General features: G+C 39.7%; 1 protein-coding gene across 1 annotated transcript; it reads right to left on the reverse strand.

Annotated features, from left to right (window-relative positions):
* Positions 1–1044: 1044 nt before the first annotated feature.
* On the reverse strand, positions 1045–17093 carry mccc2 (methylcrotonyl-CoA carboxylase subunit 2). The gene is made up of 17 exons (XM_041937161.1): positions 16896–17093; positions 15506–15572; positions 15006–15090; positions 14538–14639; positions 14173–14300; positions 13112–13224; positions 12139–12252; positions 11887–11951; positions 10869–10968; positions 10653–10748; positions 9481–9553; positions 9305–9381; positions 7263–7329; positions 6753–6909; positions 5556–5670; positions 3064–3149; positions 1045–1538 (listed from the first exon to the last, which is right to left on the reverse strand). Exons 1-17 carry the CDS (start codon positions 17025–17027, stop codon positions 1421–1423), a joined length of 1695 nt encoding a protein of 564 aa, XP_041793095.1. The 5' UTR covers positions 17028–17093; the 3' UTR covers positions 1045–1420.
* Between the last annotated feature and the right edge of the window lie 1522 nt (positions 17094–18615).

Raw genomic sequence — 18615 nt, forward strand, 5'->3', positions numbered from 1 at the left:
CGAGACAACGATTTTTCGTGACATCTCAATATCTCTGGCAAGTTTTGCTTTCTCAAAAGAAACTTTTAAAACTGGTTCATGCTGTTTGGTTATGCCTCCCACTGTGACATTTGGTGGAAGAAGATGAAGGCATGACCAGCAAACCAGTTTTTTAAAAAAAATTGATGGTAGGAGGTGGTGGAGGATGTGTGAGTGTGGGTGGTGTGTACACGCACACACACACATACATCACGGCCTGAGTTATTTCTGTCCCTCCCTAAGGTGAGGCTTTCCACAGCTTCAGTGCAGCAGCCACACAGTCACACACAGAGGAGCATGAAGGGCTTCCAGTAAAGCATTTTAACCAGCTGGCCTCATAGGAAGACACTCAAACATTCAAATCCACGGCTGCACCTAATCCTTGGCCTCCAAAAGTCCTGTGGAGGGACTCCGAGCTAACTTGTTGCCACAGTGAACTCGCATGATCTATACCAATATGTGAGCATACCAACTGTGTGCAAGATGTTCACTCAAAGACATAAACTGACAAAATGGAAACGAGAGAGGGAGGGAAAGAAAGAGTGGCCAGCTGGTGAAGTTAAGCACTCTTCCTCTGTGGCTCGGCTTCGGTACACAGCACACTCTGCCTGCAGCATGCGAGCTGTAAGACCACATCCTACTGCTGCATGCTCTCACACAATGTTTGCACAATTATAAACATGAAAAACAAACAGAAAGCTTGCTCAGAAGGCATAATAAACCCGCTAGTGACTCTGGACAAGACATTTTTTTCTGTAACTCTGCGTTTAAAGATAATTGCCCTGAGATTGGACATCTTCAAAAGACTTTATTTTGTTATGAATTTCCTCAAAATTGCTCCTCTGTCAATGCCAGAACACTATTATGTGTCATCTAGAAGGCATTTAGCTTGAAAAATGTTGAGTGTGCTTCTAGCATCCCTCTAGACTTTGGCCAATCAGACATTGATAGCTCAACAGCGCCCCCTTATGAAGATTAAATTTCCTCTGGTATTCCTCAGGTACTGTTTATCACTAAGCAGCAGTCAATGGTCCTGAATAAAAAGGCAGCACTTGCATGTTTTCAAATTTTTATAATTCACCATTTACAGTATTTGACTAAAAAAATCCAATCCAAGTACACAGTTTGCATTTACACTGGAGGAGTAACAGTTAAGGCACAACGTATTAGTGGGAATGTCCCACAACAACAGCACACTATCCAATCACATGGATCCAAAGCTGTGTGATTCTATTTTAGTGATTTCTTTTCCTTTTTTTTACATCTTTTTTCCTGTGTTTGTTGCTCTTAATATGGTGACACCTCACAAGTGACTCTACAAAGACTAGTTGAAGTACAGTACATCTCCAGTTCCTGACAGGTCAGTCTCAAGTCTTCACACCTGTAAAAGCTAAATGAAGCATTACATCCTGAACACTCCAAAACGCGTCTTCTTCGTTGGTGCATTCAGTGCCGCACTGAGGCTCAGTCCCAACACTACACGAGTATCAGCAGGATCAATAATGCCGTCGTCCCACAGTCTGTGGAAGAAAGAAATAAAATTTCATCGAGTTAATAAATAGTACATTACACCTCACTCATCTGATGCTTCTTGTAGTGCTTGACTTGTGCAGATCTGTTATCTCAATAACTCCCTCGCTCATCTTCTGAGCTCATGTTTTCCATCATCATCAAAGGTTAAAAATATCTTTTCTATTTCTCTCTCCTCTGAAAAACAAATCACAAATCCTTTGATCTTGCTTTTACTTGTTCTTACAGTTTACCCACATCCAAGTGCACGGATGGCCAGCGAGACGTTTTAATCATTAGTCAGTGTCTTTAACGGGGCATCGATTGGTGGTCATTAGAGACAAATTCTGTTCAGTTTTGATCCTTCTCCTTTGCAAAACACATCAGCAGCTCCATTTCTCGCTTGTACAACCTCAATTCCAAAAAAAGTTGTGTAAAACAAAATAAACCAGAGTGTGATCATTTGCTAACCCTTTCTGACATGCACTCAACTGAAAACACGACAAAGACAATATACCTAATTAAATAATATAATATAAAAAAAATGTCATCAACTTTATTGATTGTCAGTATCTGCTTATTCGGAATCTGATGCCACATTTCAAAGAAGTTGCGACAGGAGCAACAAAAGACTGGAAAAGTTGTGAAACGCTCCAAAAACACCTGTTTGGATCATTCTTCAGGTAAACCAGTTCATTGGTTACAGGTGATAGTATATAGTATATAGTATAGTATAGTATGAAAGGAGCATCCTCAGGAACACTTTGTCCAACTGCTGTCGGTGAACAGTTTATTTGTAAATGACTGCATTCTGTTTTCATTTTTTTTTACAAAGAGCCCCAACTTAGTTGGAATCAGAGTTATAGCACCTCTACAATAAATGTGTTGATAGCTTTTATTCACAGAGTAATTAGGAGGATCAAAGCTGGAACGAGCAGGATTTTTCTTGTTAGACATCTGGTGTATTTCAGCATTTTACCCATTTAAATTCATTTTTGATCATACAAGCTTTGTGTATCCTGATTATTCTCTTTATATTTGATCTAACTCATTGTAAGTGTGTGTTCTATGTTTTATGCTCCTTGTTAGCCAGGATACTTCTGTAAAATACATTTTCAGCTTCAGTGAAGGCCTTTCGTAAAATAAATCAGCCAAATTTTAATTTTTGACTCGTCTCCCAGCACTGCAACATATACACACAATTTTCCACCATATGATGCGTATTTTGTTTGACAGAACTCCATCATCTGGTATGTGCTCTGCTCACATAAACAATATAAAACAGCCCACAGGGCTTAATGAAAAGTAAAGATGGCTGATACTAGCAGAACAACAGGACACCTAATGGAGAAGAAATCCACTTGAAACATATCACAGCATCACTTCTCATGCATGAGGGGTCTTTGTTGTGGTTCACTGTTTTTATTCCACATAGAAGATTTTCTCATTAATAGTATTAAACCTCATACACTGAATCCGTGCATCACTTTATCCCACACCTGTCTGAGACATACAGTATGGTGTGTCAAACCTCACCTAGCACTGGAGTAGTATGGGCTGCCTTCCTCTTCAAACCGCCGCACTATTGGTTCCTTCATGGCAGCCTCTTGCTCTGCTGTGAACTGCGAATAAATTGCTGAATTAAAGAAGTGCTGTGGGTTTGCCAAAGATGACTGCTGGAATGAAAAAGTTTACCGTCTTGTGCACTTGAACACAGTCTTAGGCAATAAGGGCCTGCACCAAAGGCATTTTAATGAGCGTTGTCTGAATCCTACAAAGCATAGTGAAAAGCAGGGCTGTACCGAATGTCTGAACATTTAAAGCATCTAATGAGGTTTTCAAATGAAGCTTCCAATGTCTGTCATCAAATTTTATGATGTCATCATCCTAAAATAAAACGAAATAAAAAAATCCTCAATTTTAATAAAGTTACTAAACAGATTAAATAAGTTAGTAATTTTTATTTCTCTAATCAATATATCATGTCAGTTTCGTCAGCATAAATACATGTAGGCAGCGGGCTAATACAATACAGGCATAAAATAATGATGAAATAATAATGGTGCCCTCAGGCTTCTTGACGCTAGACCACACCGCTAATACAGCTGCGTGCCTTACTTTGTGTTCAGCAAGAGAGCAGACAGCTTTTTGAAAGTGAAAATGTTGGTTTTGAACGACTGAACGCCAACAAACATGGACAGAACATTTTGCTAGATAAAAACATGTTGTGAACTTTGGAAATTATTTCCTTTTTCAATCATTTTTTGACTCTTGGACTTTAAAGCCATCTGGATTTGTTGTAAATTTGATCACGCGAGTCAGAAATAATCCTACACAGCCACAGAAATCTAATTCTGCAAATAGTATAACACTAGTAATATTAGAGTACGCTAATCTTTGTCTGCAACCGAGCAGAAATATCAGGTTTAAACAGAATGAATAGACATGCAGGAGAAAAAAAGCTGCAGCATTTGAATGTTGATTTAGAAATCGAAGAGTCAACGTTATGTATGAAGATCGGAACTATTTGGTAAAGCCCTGGTGAAAAGCAAAGCTGAGAGCACACAGCCATTTCATTTGTCAAGGAGTTAGTTTCCCTGGCTAGACAACACTCTGGCAATCCCTGTGAGGAGAATGAAAATAATGAAAACATCGAGTCAATGCTGTAAAGCTTTTCAGTGCTTTTAGTCTTCATTCACATAAATGGAGTGAACTACTGTAAATATTAGAAACACCTCTCAATATAAAACATGACCCTTCAACGGCACAAACTACAGCGTCCAAAATAACCATTAAGTTGAATAAACACCTCTCTGAAACAGTTTCAACAAAAACTGAGCATTATAACTTTCATGACATTTTGATTCATTGCAGGTCTGTTGTATCAGACAGCATCAAACGAATTAGTTTCAGCTTGGAGGACTGAATAAGCTGTACACTGTACGTGGGTTAAAGACACAGTGAAATAGAAAATACACTTTTGAAGTTCTAATTCTGTGTCATTGCATCAGTTATTCTGTTATCTCTCGTTATTCGGCAAACATCAGTCTCTGGGTATTTTCAAACCAAAAACCTGCTAATTCCTGATGATCATCTTGAACTTGAGGTGTATCACGCATTTATCCAATCAAACGTAATCTGGGGCAACAAGCTAACCCCGCCCATCATATAAAGCCACACTTTCTGAGTAGCTTGTGGGTCACAGCAGCTCGAAGGTTGACATCATGGGTCAGAGGTGTGTGTTTGGATGGAGGTTGGCAAAAACTAGCAAGACTGAGGTCTAATATATTAATTTCTCCCACATCCATCGTCTCCTGATCTTATAACATGGGTGTGGGGGGTGTGGGTGGAGGCCTGGAGGCCGTCAGTCCTCGACAGCACTGTATTTTGCCGCTGTACTCGCTAAGCCAAGCTTACATTTGAGTCTACTGTCACATTACAGAAGATAAAGAGACTCTAATTGCTGTTTTACTGCGACTTTAAGCTTGATAATATAATGGCGGATGAAATCAGGGAAAGACTTATCTATAAGATGATGAAGATTTGTAAATTTTGTTTCATTTTTCTGCATAGTGCTGCTGGCTATATCTCACTTCAACTGTGAATATAAGCAGAACAAATAAAATAAAATTATTGAAAGATTAACTAAGACAGTTAAACAGAGTATGGCATTAAAAAGAGCGGAGAGGTAGCAAAAAGTAATCATTAAATACTGAGTGAAACGCCAGCCACCAGGGCATTGATTTGAGGTGTCATTCTGAAACTATTAATGCACTCTTAATACACCCATAACAGCATACCTGACACAGTTTAATTACAGCCATTTGATGACTGCACTGATGAAAGCACAAGACATCACCGTAACACTTAACACTGATATAATTCTATCCTTGTATAACTGCCATATCAAACCGCCGCTGAAAGAAAAGCGTCTTTCATAATGTTTATGATTTTGGCAGCAAATCCGCAAAAGCTAATTTAGGTCTTTCCAGTGAAGTGCAGACGGGATGATTAATGTGAATCATTACCTCCTTTCCCTCGCGTGCCCTCTGATCCTTGGTGATGGTGGCCAGGACAGTTGCTGCCTGCTCACCGCCCATTACAGAGATCCGGGAATTTGGCCACATGTACAGGAATCGAGGGCTGTGGGAGGAAAAAAAGGAAGTGTCAATTTGCATGTGTTTGCTTCGGCAGAATAGTCAGGTAAAACCAGAAAACTGCATTAATGAACATCTAACTCTCTAGTACTAGTCTAATAATCTGATGACAACTACAAAACATGATTTATGAAAGCTCAGGTTGGGAAAAAGTCCCACTTGGGTAATACTAAATAATTCAAAAAGTCCAATCGAAGGTGAGAAGCAGCATGCATTTTGCAAAATGCGAAATCATCTGCACAAGAGAATGTTTGCCACCAGTTTTTCTAAATGTATTTAAATTAAGGGAGAGAAAAAAAAGCAGAGAGAGCTGAATGAGACATGGATGAGAAAGGTTTAATTTAATTCAGCCATTCAATTTGACGATGGCTCGTGTCTGGACTATTCCCACAATTTATGCTAATTTTACTAGTTTATAATAGAAGGTATGAGAGTGCACGCAACACAGATGGAGATATTTAAGGGGGAGTTGACAGATTGTACACATCAACGTCTGTTCACAGGTCCAGAGGAGCTCTACTGCATATGTGAGAAAGAGAGTTGTGCACAGTCTCCACGTCATTTGAGGCAGTGTTGGTTAGGGCTAAAGACTACAGGTTTAAACATATCTATCTACATAGATCTAGTTAAATCTTTTTTAAAAAACTGTCCATCTTGAGTCCAACAATGTTCCAAAGGAGTCCAAAGCTAAATCGTTCTGTAATTCTCTGTGTCTTATTCCTCCAGAAGCACACTGTCGGGGGACATTATCTTAAGAAAATAATGAACTCACGCAGAGTGGCTGCCCATGTCAGGAAATTCTAATTAAAATGGAAGTTTTTATTATAAAATGTGTTGTTTGCATTGAAAAGGTCCAATTCTGAAAGCCCCTTTTTCTGTCGTGACTTCCACCTGAATTATTCCACACACTGCAGCGTATATTCTGCACACTTACGTCAATTAAGCACTAACAACTCAGACGCAGCTAACGATCAGGTTTATCTAACAGGTCTTGGTCAGGCTTCCACTTGTTATGCTACTGGTGCAGTGTTTTCATTCAACACAGACCACTCAGTAACTTCATCATACCTATAGGCTCTGCCGCACATGCCATAGTTTCCTGCACCATAGGAGCCGCCAATGATAACAGTAATCTTGGGTACATTGGCACAGGCTACTGCAGTCACCATCTTGGCTCCATCCTTGGCAATCCCTCCTGCTTCGTACTCTCTGCCCACCATGAAGCCTAAGATGGAGACATAGAGGAGAGACGGCAAATAAAAACTGCGTCGACTGTGTGTTGTCACCTCAAGGGACACCTTCTACTGTAGTGTTAAAAATAATTGATCAGTGTGATATTATCACTCTGCAGTAAGCAGGGACAAGATTAATTTAAATACAGGGTTTAATGGGTGTCTAAGCTCCCATTAAAAGCTACAACACTGACATGATATGTTCAGTTATATAAGTACTATAATAACAATAATAAATACCCTTCATTATTGTGCTCACTCTGAATTGAGGTGATGGAGTAATAAAAAGAGAAAATGAAACCACCAGAGCAGAACTGAATCTCAGATGTCAATAATCCCCACTGACCTGTTATGTTTTGGAGAAAAATTAGTGGAATGTTTCGTTGGCAGCATAACTCAATGAAATGCGTCCCCTGAAAAGAAATTCAAATATTCAGTTAATCTGGTGTATTCTCACTGCGACAGAAAGAAACACAGACATACAATCTTAAAATAAAACGATGCTAATGATTTATTTTTTCAGGCACCTTGAGATATTAAACACCCCTGATCTCCCCTCCCCGTCCCCTCGTCCTGTGCACGAGCACGAACGGCAGCCGCTGCTGACTGGCTGTAACAGAGTTTCGTGACTCGGTCCGAGCACTTTGTTTGTTTCCCATTCACACAGCAGAGCAATCTTTCTCCAGGCTGACTCACTGCACCTTTTACAAAAATAAAACCTGCAAATGTAACACCGACAAGGGCTGCATGAATCTGTAATACAGAACATAACCAAAGCACACAAGTGTACATCAGGGTGGGAAATTAGCACCAACAAGTGCATTTCCCACCCTGGTGTGTGTGCTGAACTGCCTGGATCACATCTGGAGTTTGGAAAGCGGGAAACTGGAGAAGCTGGACACTGAACAAAGACCGACCGCTTCATGTTCATCAAGCCATTTGTTCAGCGTGTGTGCGAGCAGTCGGCCTCACCTTTGTCTTCATCTGAGTCGAGGCCAGAATTTAGGAACTTAGGAATAGGGTCATCAGCCTTTACGCTGGCTTTGTGTTTACTTTGAATATGAAGGAGCTGAATGGCCTTCAGCCTCGCCGGAAAAATGCACTGCACAACACTGCCAGGCACTCTTGCAGAGGAAAAAACAAGCAGAAAAGACTGCGAACGGCGTGGAAAAACCTCATTTCCATACACTTTGTATTGCTGAATTACTCAGGTGTTTTCTTTATTTTGGCAGTTACCTCCGCTGGCTTTCTTTCAGCGAAGCATCCTGCCTTGCATTGCGAAGCGTAAACAGAAGTTGGAGACAGTGTGAAAGACGGCTGCCTATTAGAAACTGTCACCTGGTGAAAAATGATCTCTCAGTTTGCTCCCAAATGTGCGCTCGACAACAGAAATCTAATCTTTTTCTGTTCCCTTTCACAGACACCTGGGGAAAAGCTTTTAACAATATAACTGTTAGAATAATAGAAGTCCGGGCATCTCTTAAGTGATGACAGCATGTCTCAAAAACCTATCTCTAAATGCAGGTGCTGTATTGATTTTTCTTGGATATGCTTTCTGAGCATGTCTGTTCCACATCTGTGTCCGTCTAAAGCACTGTGTCAGTCCCTCTCGACAGTAATTACACTGATGAGATACCCAATGCTCTGTCTGTCATATTGAGACCTCACAGAAACAAATGAATCAAAGAAACCCTCTTCTTTCAGGTCAAGCTTGTAATCGAATTCAAAATGTGTTTGAAAAACGTATTAGTCTATAATCACAAATTCAGCTCCTCATCTTTCTTAAGCCTGTGTAAAGTTCAGCTCTGTTCACAGCAGATTGGCTTGCAAATTAAGTGAATTATATTGAATGAAAATTATGATTGTCTCTTGACCATGGTTTCTAAATGCTATGCTATTACAATGCAATTCATCAGAGTACTCATGAGATGGCCCAGACAAGTACAATTTCAGAGCTTATTGTGTGAGAGAAACTCGCCGCCTTGACTGTGAAAGGTCAGTACAAACCATCTACGAAGACTAAAGCTCCCTCCAGAGAGATATATTGGTAGTCAGTGTTGTAAGCAGCAAATCTCTGTGGGAGCACTGTGCTTCAATATTGTGTCAAAGTCCTTGACATTTGAGAGACTTGAGAGACACACTGCCAGTACAATGCTCACTGCTTTGAAAATTCAACGTGATTGTGGGGCTTAGCTTTTTACACTTTACATAGGTGTCGTCTGTCTGTTCAATATCACTGCATCACAGCTGTACCGTGAGTCTGAACGTTTTGTGAAGGCAGGGGAATTTTTTAGGTTTTCTATTAATCCTGTGGAGATACTGTGAACAGACTTTAGAGAACACTCACTCCCACCGTTTCAGTCTTCGCTGGGTACAAACAATATTTACCTTTTTCGCAGACTCTGAAAACAGGACTCCGTTGTTGCCAATGATTCCGACAGGGTAACCAAATATTCTTGAAAATCCTGAACAGGTACATATTGAAAGTAAGGTTGGTAGACTGCATGAGGTAAAACACAGAAATCTCTGGGTTTCAGGAACAGAAAAAATGTTATCTCACACACCTGTGACAAGAGTGTCTCCGTAGAAAGCCTTGAACTCATCAAATTTGCTGCCATCTACAATTCTGGCGATGACCTTCAATCAAATCAACAGGGGATAGTTGTAAAAGACAGTAATGCAGAAAATGGACAAGACTTGTATAACAAGTTCACAATATGATTTGACGTGCTACAGAGCAAGGCCGGTGATATTCTAGATTTTTGTAAATAACAAAACCAAAGCCCCGGGTCCATTCACTCCTACTGAAGGTGTAACTTTCTTAGTCTCTTCTTTAAAAAGGAATTTCTTAAAACAGTTAGGCACTGTAGTTTTTAGCAAAACACTTCCAAAGAAGTGTAAACAGTGTATTTTGTTGGGTTTGTCAGCAATGGAATTAGTGGTAGCGATTAGTGAGTATTTATAGCAGCAGGACTGTGTATGCTTAATCAATTCAAAATAAACTGCAAAGCCGGCGTTCGTGCTAATGAAGGAACACACCACCAACAGAGCAGCTCATTGACTCGTTTTTGGACAACAATGGATCTCCATGGGACAGAGGAATAAAGCATGCAAGGTATCAGGACTTGGCTACAAAACAGGATCAATGCATTGTTGGGTTTGGTCTTTTCATTGGAAGAAAAATATATAATATCACCAGACTGACACTTAAAACATTGCATCAATCACTCAAGTGATTTAACAGTGACATGTGTTGAAAAGCCTATTACAGCTGAACACCTCCTGTAAAGAGGGAGCAGCCCGTTGATCTTGAGTCCTAAACGGACTGCCAATACTGTTCAACACTACAAACAGTCTGACATCTCTTGAGTTCGCAGTAATTCTTGCTCCTGGGTTTCCATCAAGAATCAAAGGCACAGACTTTACACTAAATCAGAACATCTGGCAAGCTGTGCCAGAGAGAGCAAAACAAAGTGATTGATGCCGGCCGTCCATTATCGACGGAGCTCCCGAAAGAGACCTGACAGCTGTTTATTCTGATCTCAGGTATAAATCAGAAGTGCGCCTACGTTCTATAAATCTTGTTTTCTGGCAGTAACACCACAACAAATTGATTTAATTAATGACAATTATATCTGAGTGGCTGTGTGAGTGGAGCTAAGGAAAGATCTTTAATTGACCATTATGTGGCTCCATGTAGAAGCTCATCAAGTGTTTTATAATTTCATATAAATACCTCTCTGACATCAAAGTTGCGTTTCAAGTTATCTCCAACTATGCCATAGAGTTCATCTGCAGGGTAGAGAGGGGCTTCAGTTGGTTCTGTGGTGACCTGAAACATATTACCTTTATGAAATTCTTATCATACACTCCACGTCATCATAAAGCACAGACAGTTTCACTTAGTAGACAGTTAAAGGTGATTGTTAATGATGGCCTTCAGGGGACTGACCTCAATATTCTTCCTGTAGTTCAGGCTTCTCACCGCCTTTCTGGCTAAATGGAGCGCGTGGTTATCGTCTAAAGCGTAGTGATCTGTCACGCCAGATTTTCTGTAAAATAAGAAAGAAATCGCTGTGAAATTATTACAGCGCTTAAATCATAACATAACATTAAAACAATAATACTGATGGGATCGTGTGTTTCATCAATGTCAATGAAATACAATTATATTTCCATATTTTTCTTAATCATGAATTCATTTTCTCCAAAAACTACATTATTTAAATATTTGGTTTTGTTTTGTTGTGTCATAAAAATACGCAAATATGTAAAGTGAAAAACAAATGACTAAAACTGTAATGACTCCAAACCACAAATGTATTTAAAAGGACAATGTTTCGACCCTGGAACGGGCTTTCGCACATCACGAACATTTTAAGATGATGAAAATGCAACTTAAAATGTTTTTCCATCAGCGCTGATTTCCAACAGCCTTGCACTCACAGGTGAGGTGTGTATAATTATTCTCCTTCTCAAGCATGTTCCCTTATGTCTGGAAAATATGATTTGTAGGCCGGGGCATCGGAGCTTCATTTATTACGCTACGTTGTGACGCATTTCACCTTTAGCAAAAAACTGCAGCTCCTGTGATTTGAATATTGCACTGGGCCATACTGTGATTTCAATAATATGTTGATTAATTGTTCTGCCCTTAACAAATTCCATCTACAGTATTGTCTATGACATTACGCAGCTTGAAGAGGAGATCAATCTACTTCCTGTGTAAACCCAGCTTGTAAATGGACAACACAGGAAAATAACTCTATTACATTTTATATCACAGGTTATATACCATACCTCAAAGAGTCATGTTTTTCCAAGAATGTTGATCTAACTCTGAGGGACCTCTTCATATAACAACATTCATATGGACAACATCCCTATGTTTGTTTTAGTCCTCTAAAAGCAGAAACATGAGATGAAAATCCCACACATGCAGTTTAATGAGAAATACTGTTATTTCATACTTGCAGTGAAGATCAGCACCACCGAGGTCCTCTGCAGACACCTCTTCTCCAGTGGCAGCTTTGACCTGTGAACACAAAGCCACAGAGACTTTCAAACAAACAGACACAACAAACACAATATCAACAGTCTGCTACATACAATTAGTTAAATATTAATGTATGATGTCAGCCTGGTATATGAACCACCAACCCACTTGATGCTCCAACTTTCATCCTATTCTTATACAATTTAACAGACAAAATCTGACCAACCAATGGAGGTCCTCCCAGGAAGATGGTTCCTTGCTTCCGCACGATGATGCTCTCATCTGCCATGGCGGGTACATACGCTCCTCCTGCAGTGCAGGAGCCCATCACAACGGCAATCTGAAAGGGTCAAGAAACAGACCTAAGTTTAATATTAACAATGAGCATCAAAATGCTCTGATATCTGTAATACTATCGCAGGAAAAATTATGAAACCCATTTACTCTAAACTTGGCATCAAGAAAGGTTGTAGCTTCGCACCCAGGAGGAACACAGATTCAGCATTGACTTTACGCTATATCATGGCCCTGTCCCAAGGGGCCCTTTTCAATGAAGATTTGATCTGTTAATGCAATGGGCACTGGAACCTTAGACAGTAAATTTGTAATACAGCGATCTGGTGGTAAAACTGTAGGTAATACCAAATGGCTAGAGGGGAAAAACTTAAGAAAAAAGACCACAGAAGGAAAAAGCCATGAATAATATATAATTTCAATCATTAGGAGAGACAATATTAGAGTGAATTAAGGGGTATTCAGTTTGGTGAAGGTGTATGAATATATTCAGCTGTGTTTATCACCCCTGGGTCCTCTGCAGAGATATGAGTGCAAGCCCTGACTTCTCTACAGCACCCTTCACATTTATCAGCTCTCACACAATCTGACTTGTCTTTGTTTTGCCTCTAAACACAAGGATGTCTCTTCTTCAACAGACAATAGCAAGATGGATTTTAGTTGCCAGCAGACAATGAAAAGATGAATAACCTGTAGCAGTGCAGTTCATTTAAAATTACCATCTCTGCTCTCTCTGGTATAATTTTTCAGACAACCCTTTCTGCCTCTAAGAACTGATCCATGAACCAGCGCAAAGTTAAGTCAAATAAAACAACAGTAAAAGAAAATTTTGAAGCCATGTCTCAGCTGCTCTAGGTGGGTTCAACATGTGAATTACAATGTTATCAACCAAACATACGCATCACCTGTGCTACTCCCTCTGAAGACAATCTGGCCTGGTTGTAGAAAATGCGTCCAAAGTGATCTCTGTCTGGGAAGACATCGGCTTGTCTGGGTAGATTGGCCCCCCCAGAATCCACTAAAGGAGTCAAGAACAGGAGAATATTTATAGAACTCAGTGATTATTGTTAACGTCTTGCCTCTGGCTATATTATAGACACCCAGTCTCCACTTTTATGATGAACTGCAGCCTGAAAGCCTCACTCAGGGCCTTCTGGGATATCTCAAGTCTACACTAACAAAAAAAACAACCATTAGGATTTTTCCCATAGGGCACTTTGACTTTGGAACAACTGCAGAGGAGACCTGGCTGACCAAGCTACTGAATTTAATAAATCACTGTGAAATAACAGCTTCTAGCATGCTGACTTTATAGACTTACTGATTCACAATATTTATCTTCTTTTCCAGCATGACTCTCAGTTATATGTTTAATTCTGGTGGTGAGACTATAAATCAGGGCTTCTCAAAGTCCAGACCTTGGTCTACATCTGGACCAAACGGCAGGTCAGTCTGGACTAAAATCAATTTTCCATTGATGAATAAACTGTCAGTGACGTTGAATATCCAGTGTAGCTGCAGATCATTCACAGCGATCCTGTCCCCCGATAAATGTGGTCTTAATGTGGCTTATTCCCCTATCACTGATATTGTTGTCATGGTGATGTGAACACGGGAGACAGTGTTGTGTGTTGTTGCTGCTGAGTTCACACATTAACATTACAGTGGAAAATTTGCCATCAGCTCCTAAATTGCAGACACAGAATTTGTCTCGTTCTCTCTGGTGTGAATGTGGCTGGCAGAATATGTCAAAAATAAATATGGACAAACTGTCTGAGCCTCGTCTGCGTCAGTTCCATGCTGACCCAGTCACACATTAATTTCATTTTGTTCCACACCTCTGACCTTGAATTATCAGATGCAGACCATTTAATAAGTTTGAGAACCCCTGCTTTAAATTATTTTCCCCTTTTGAAGGTAGAAGTGTTTTGCTTTGCCAAACCCTTACAAATACAGAAAGACTCACCCAAGTAAATGCACGGCAAGTGGTTCTGCTGCGCTATTTCTTGTGCACGAAGGTGTTTCTTCACTGTAACAGGGTAGTACGTCCCCCCTTTGACAGTAGCATCATTTGCAACAATAACACATTCCACCCTACCAGAAATTAAAAAAAACTTTAGAATTAGTCAACCTGGAATATTACAGTGAAATTCATTGGAAATTTAACAAAAAGCTAATTATAAACCAAAAAGATGTCATTAACATGCCATGTAATTTATATTTGTAGTTTGGTTTAGGTAAAAATATCTGCTCTAATCAAAATATATGGTCTCAAGTATCTAAGACCTCACACTGTGACAGACTAACAGGTGACCACGAAACAGTTCTTACCCGGAAACCCGGCCAATCCCAGTAAGTATGCCACCTGCTGGGACTTCCTCTTTTCCATACAACTCATATGCTGCAAACTGAGAGAATTCCAAGAAAGGAGTCCTGCAAGAAAAACAAATTTTAAAAAAGGATCATCCAATAGTTAATACTAAAATGTAGAGGAGAAATGACTTTTACACACGAGATGTTCAAAGTTCGGAGCATGAAAGCCTGACTTGTGTCCTGATGGTGGATTATTTTTGGATTATTTCTTTCTACAGCTAACAATAAGACAACAGCAATGTTATTCTCCTGTCCCTGCTCTCAGTCTGCAGGGGAGTGTGGACAGCATCTGACATTAGAACTACCTGCACAATGGTTTGTGTAATGAAGTCAAACCAGAGCCCAACAAATCTTATGCATGCGGTCTGCTGGTTATGAGTCAGCCATGATCAAGTCAAAATCAAAGATGGAAGTAGATGATTCTACCCTGGATCCAGCAGTCTGTCTATACGCTCTCTAGGCAGGAGTTTCCCACGAGAAGTATGAAGTCTTCGGGCTTTTTCTCCTCCACCTGGATTAATTCATAAAAACAGACAGCACGTCACAAACAATCTGGCAACACTTTGGATAGTCCAGTGCTGATTTTTAAATGATTAGTATGTGTCAAAGTGTAGCTCCAAACCCACGCCTATGCTCTACACATTAAAACTACGATAAAAATCCAGTATGTGTGCTCTACTTTATCTTTTTTTTCTTTCAAGTAGCACATTTACATGTGAGAGCAGACCCTTAAAACCTTAATATTCACAGGTGGACCTGGAGCAGTTTCCCTAGACCAGATAGGGGTAAATAAGGGTGTTTTGTCAGCATTCTCATCACTCAGACTGCCTGAACTTGGACACAAATTTGCAATGTTGCAATCTGAAACACAAAGTGATAAATTTAACTTCAGCGTGGTGTTTAATCCGTCATGTGCTCACACCTACCCAGTTTAATCTTCTCTGTCCGCTTTTTCAGTTCATCAACAAGAACTTGCATTCGCTCATAATTCTCCTGAAAAACAACAACAACAACAACAAGACATTTGTTTTTGTTTGTCTGTATGTGATTTCTGCTGATGTGGTAAAAATAGCACCACATTAAGAAACTGATGACAGAGTTACTTAATCCAAACAAAATGTCAAAGTCATATATACACATATATATATAAAACAAAGGAGCCTCGTAGGCTTTGATCAACAAAATAGTGAAGTGAGTATAATTTATATTGTTAATGGTAGAGCTGCATGATTAATTAAGGATTTAATCAGAGCAGCACTCAGCCCTGACAATAAACATGCCGCACAATCAGTTCTTTCAAATACAAAGTAAGGTGACCACCGACTTACCAACCAGACTTATAAAGAAATTGCATGTAAAACCAGTGTCTTTAATTGTAACTTTAACAATAACTGAAACTCTTAGCTCACTGTAACACCCAGTCATCGTCTGAGTAAGCGAGCGTCAAGTCTTTTTCCACCATTACAAAATAGGACAAGTTATGATTATGGAGCTAATTAAATTGTGAAAGTCAGCTCTTAAACCATTTACAATAAAGACGTTTACTGCCCCCTCAACAGCCTTTCATCAAACTGCATTTGTCGAGAGGAAATGAAATAGGTCAAGAGCACAGGTGCAATAACACTGATTTAATGTTGGACACAATCACTTAATAGACATGTTTATGTTGGTGTATTTTAATGTTAAGTGTTCCTCCCAGGTGGAAACATTGTACAACAATAATGTGTCAGTGGTGCCATCAAGTGACATTTTTTGGTGTTGCATCAGTTGGTTACAAAATGTGGACTGTATGTACCAGGAGTTACACCGATGCACCTTATGATTCAGATAAATAGCTTCTTCAATCTAATTGTAAAGCATTAAAACCTCAAACATGAATAAAAACAGTAACCCTCATTTCTTTAACCTTGGCTTCTATGTAATGATGATTAAATGATGTTTGATGATTACTTGAGAGGCACAAGTTGGGGCGAGGATGCACACAATGAAACCTGCTGGCAGGAAGAAAGGCGAATAATAGAAATATGTTCTGTCAGGCTGGTGTGATGATGCTAAGACCTTGGCTGAGCGCAATGAAAACTCAAGGTTTTGACCTCTTGTAGCTGTAGCAAACTGGCTAGAATTAGCCTTTTCGTGGTTTAGTGACTAAATAAACCACAGTCTTAATGCAACATTCGCTGACTTTAGCGTGATTTTATGCTGGCCTGTCAGGTGAGCCACCTTCCCTGACTTGCTATTTGAAAGGTTGACATTGGCAGCAAGTGGGACTGTAACGTTTAAGATTGGCTAGCTAGGAATAGCAGCAGGCTAGCCTACCTGATATTCGGACGACTGTACATCCGGCTGAGAGCCGAGTCGAGCTACTTTATCGGCGTAGTATGACCTTGTGCAAGCCAAAGGTAGACTCCTGCAACGGACCAACCACGGTCTGGCCGTCCGTAGAAGCATTTTGATGCTCACGTCTAACTACACGTTCAACTTGCTAGCTTGCAAGCTAACCTAGCAGTGATTTTCTTCTGTGGCTAATGTTAGTAGGAGTGACGCTCCATCGCCACCTGCTGTTTAAGATAAGATAAGATATTATGGATCTCCACGGGAGAGTTTGAGTTGTTGCAGCAACACAAGGACAAAAGTAAGTACAGATAATCTAGGTATATAAAACAAAAATAGAAATAAAAATAGAAGGTCCAACGGTCAAAAGGATATTTCTGATTTTTCTCTTTTTGAGACATAAGAGATCTGTTCAAACATTACATTGCACATTACACTGAAGAAACATATATATATATATATATATTTGTATCAATATAATAAAAATCTTTAACAAAATAATATTAACTCAAGGCCTATTTACAAGCATTCAATGGAGCTTTCACCTGCATCCAATAAACAAAGACCATAATGTGCTGTTTAGTTAAGTTCAGAGAAAAACTAGTAAGCGGACCTTGCGTTAAGATTATTTTGTCAATAAACTACTCCCAAGATCAAGAATGACCCCACTTTATTGTCATGTACAAAAATATGTAAAAATCAATATTGCTCCACAGCAAAAATGTCATAATGAGGTTTCTCACATTTAAAAAATCTTAACTTCATTGATCAATTAAAGGTGTTCTTAAAGCATTTCATTTGTAAATCCCAAGATGCCAAGCAAGAGAAGAGAGATCAGTTGTCAGATCCAGGCTGCCATCATGAGGACTTTACAAGTATTACGCTCCCGAAATCACTGCATAATGTGTGTGCATGTGAGGAACTATCCATTTTGAAGACACTGCTTTTTGTTGATCTGCACAAAGGAAATCTAGAATATGGAAAAAAAAGACAATTGACTGCATATTTTATTTATTTGAAGGCAGAACGACTCCTCTTCCATTCTATCTGTCTGTCTGTCTGAAAGGTGTAGCAGAAAATATCTCACTGTCACATGCTGCGGTAACTCTGAAACACATGCAGAGAAAAGGCTTTGTCTCGTTCAGAAATGGGAGCTAAAGTTGGTTTTAAGTGGAAATCAGAGTTAGCCTAAAAGCTTCAAAAAACATCCCTTCTGACCTGAGTGCTTTATTCGAGCTAGAGTACATTTGGCAGAGTACAGACTGAAGAGCATTCAAACCAAGAGCTTTTAGTTCATTTAGTTTTGAGAGGCCGTTCTCCTCCAACGCTTCCACCCTATTCTATCAGCATGCATAGAAATGTCCATGACCTCCACTCAAATGGCTGCTCCTGTTTTCTTAGGAAATGTACAATCCTCCACTCTCCCTGTGAACTCAAACCCTCTCACTCATGCAGCTCTCTCTACTTTGCCGTGACCCTTGAACCCTTCTCACTGCCGCAGCGCTGAAGTGACAGAATGGATGTAGAGGTATGAAAAGCCTCTTAAAAGTAAAAAAAAATAATAATAATAAATAAATAAAATATTTTGATGACTGGGAGTAGAGTGCAGGAAAGTGGTTGAAAAGCACACCAGGGTTGGGTGCAAAAGAAAGGAAGATCATTTGGCCATGAAATTTGTGGAAACTTGTGGGGTCAGAGCAGGAAT

The sequence above is a fragment of the Chelmon rostratus genome, chromosome 5, assembly GCF_017976325.1.
Source record: "Chelmon rostratus isolate fCheRos1 chromosome 5, fCheRos1.pri, whole genome shotgun sequence".
Taxonomy (NCBI): Eukaryota; Metazoa; Chordata; class Actinopteri; order Chaetodontiformes; family Chaetodontidae; genus Chelmon; species Chelmon rostratus.

Coding starts and splice junctions, on each gene's coding strand:
- mccc2 (XM_041937161.1), bottom strand. CDS start 17,027: ATGCTTCTACGGACGGCCAGACCGTGGTTGGTCCGTTGCAGGAGTCTA. Junction 13,225..14,172: donor CTTGCCGTGCATTTACTTGG/GTGAGTCTTTCT, acceptor TGACTCCTTTAG/TGGATTCTGGGGGGGCCAAT. Junction 7,330..9,304: donor TTTCAGAGTCTGCGAAAAAG/GTAAATATTGTT, acceptor ATTTCTTTTCAG/GGGACGCATTTCATTGAGTT.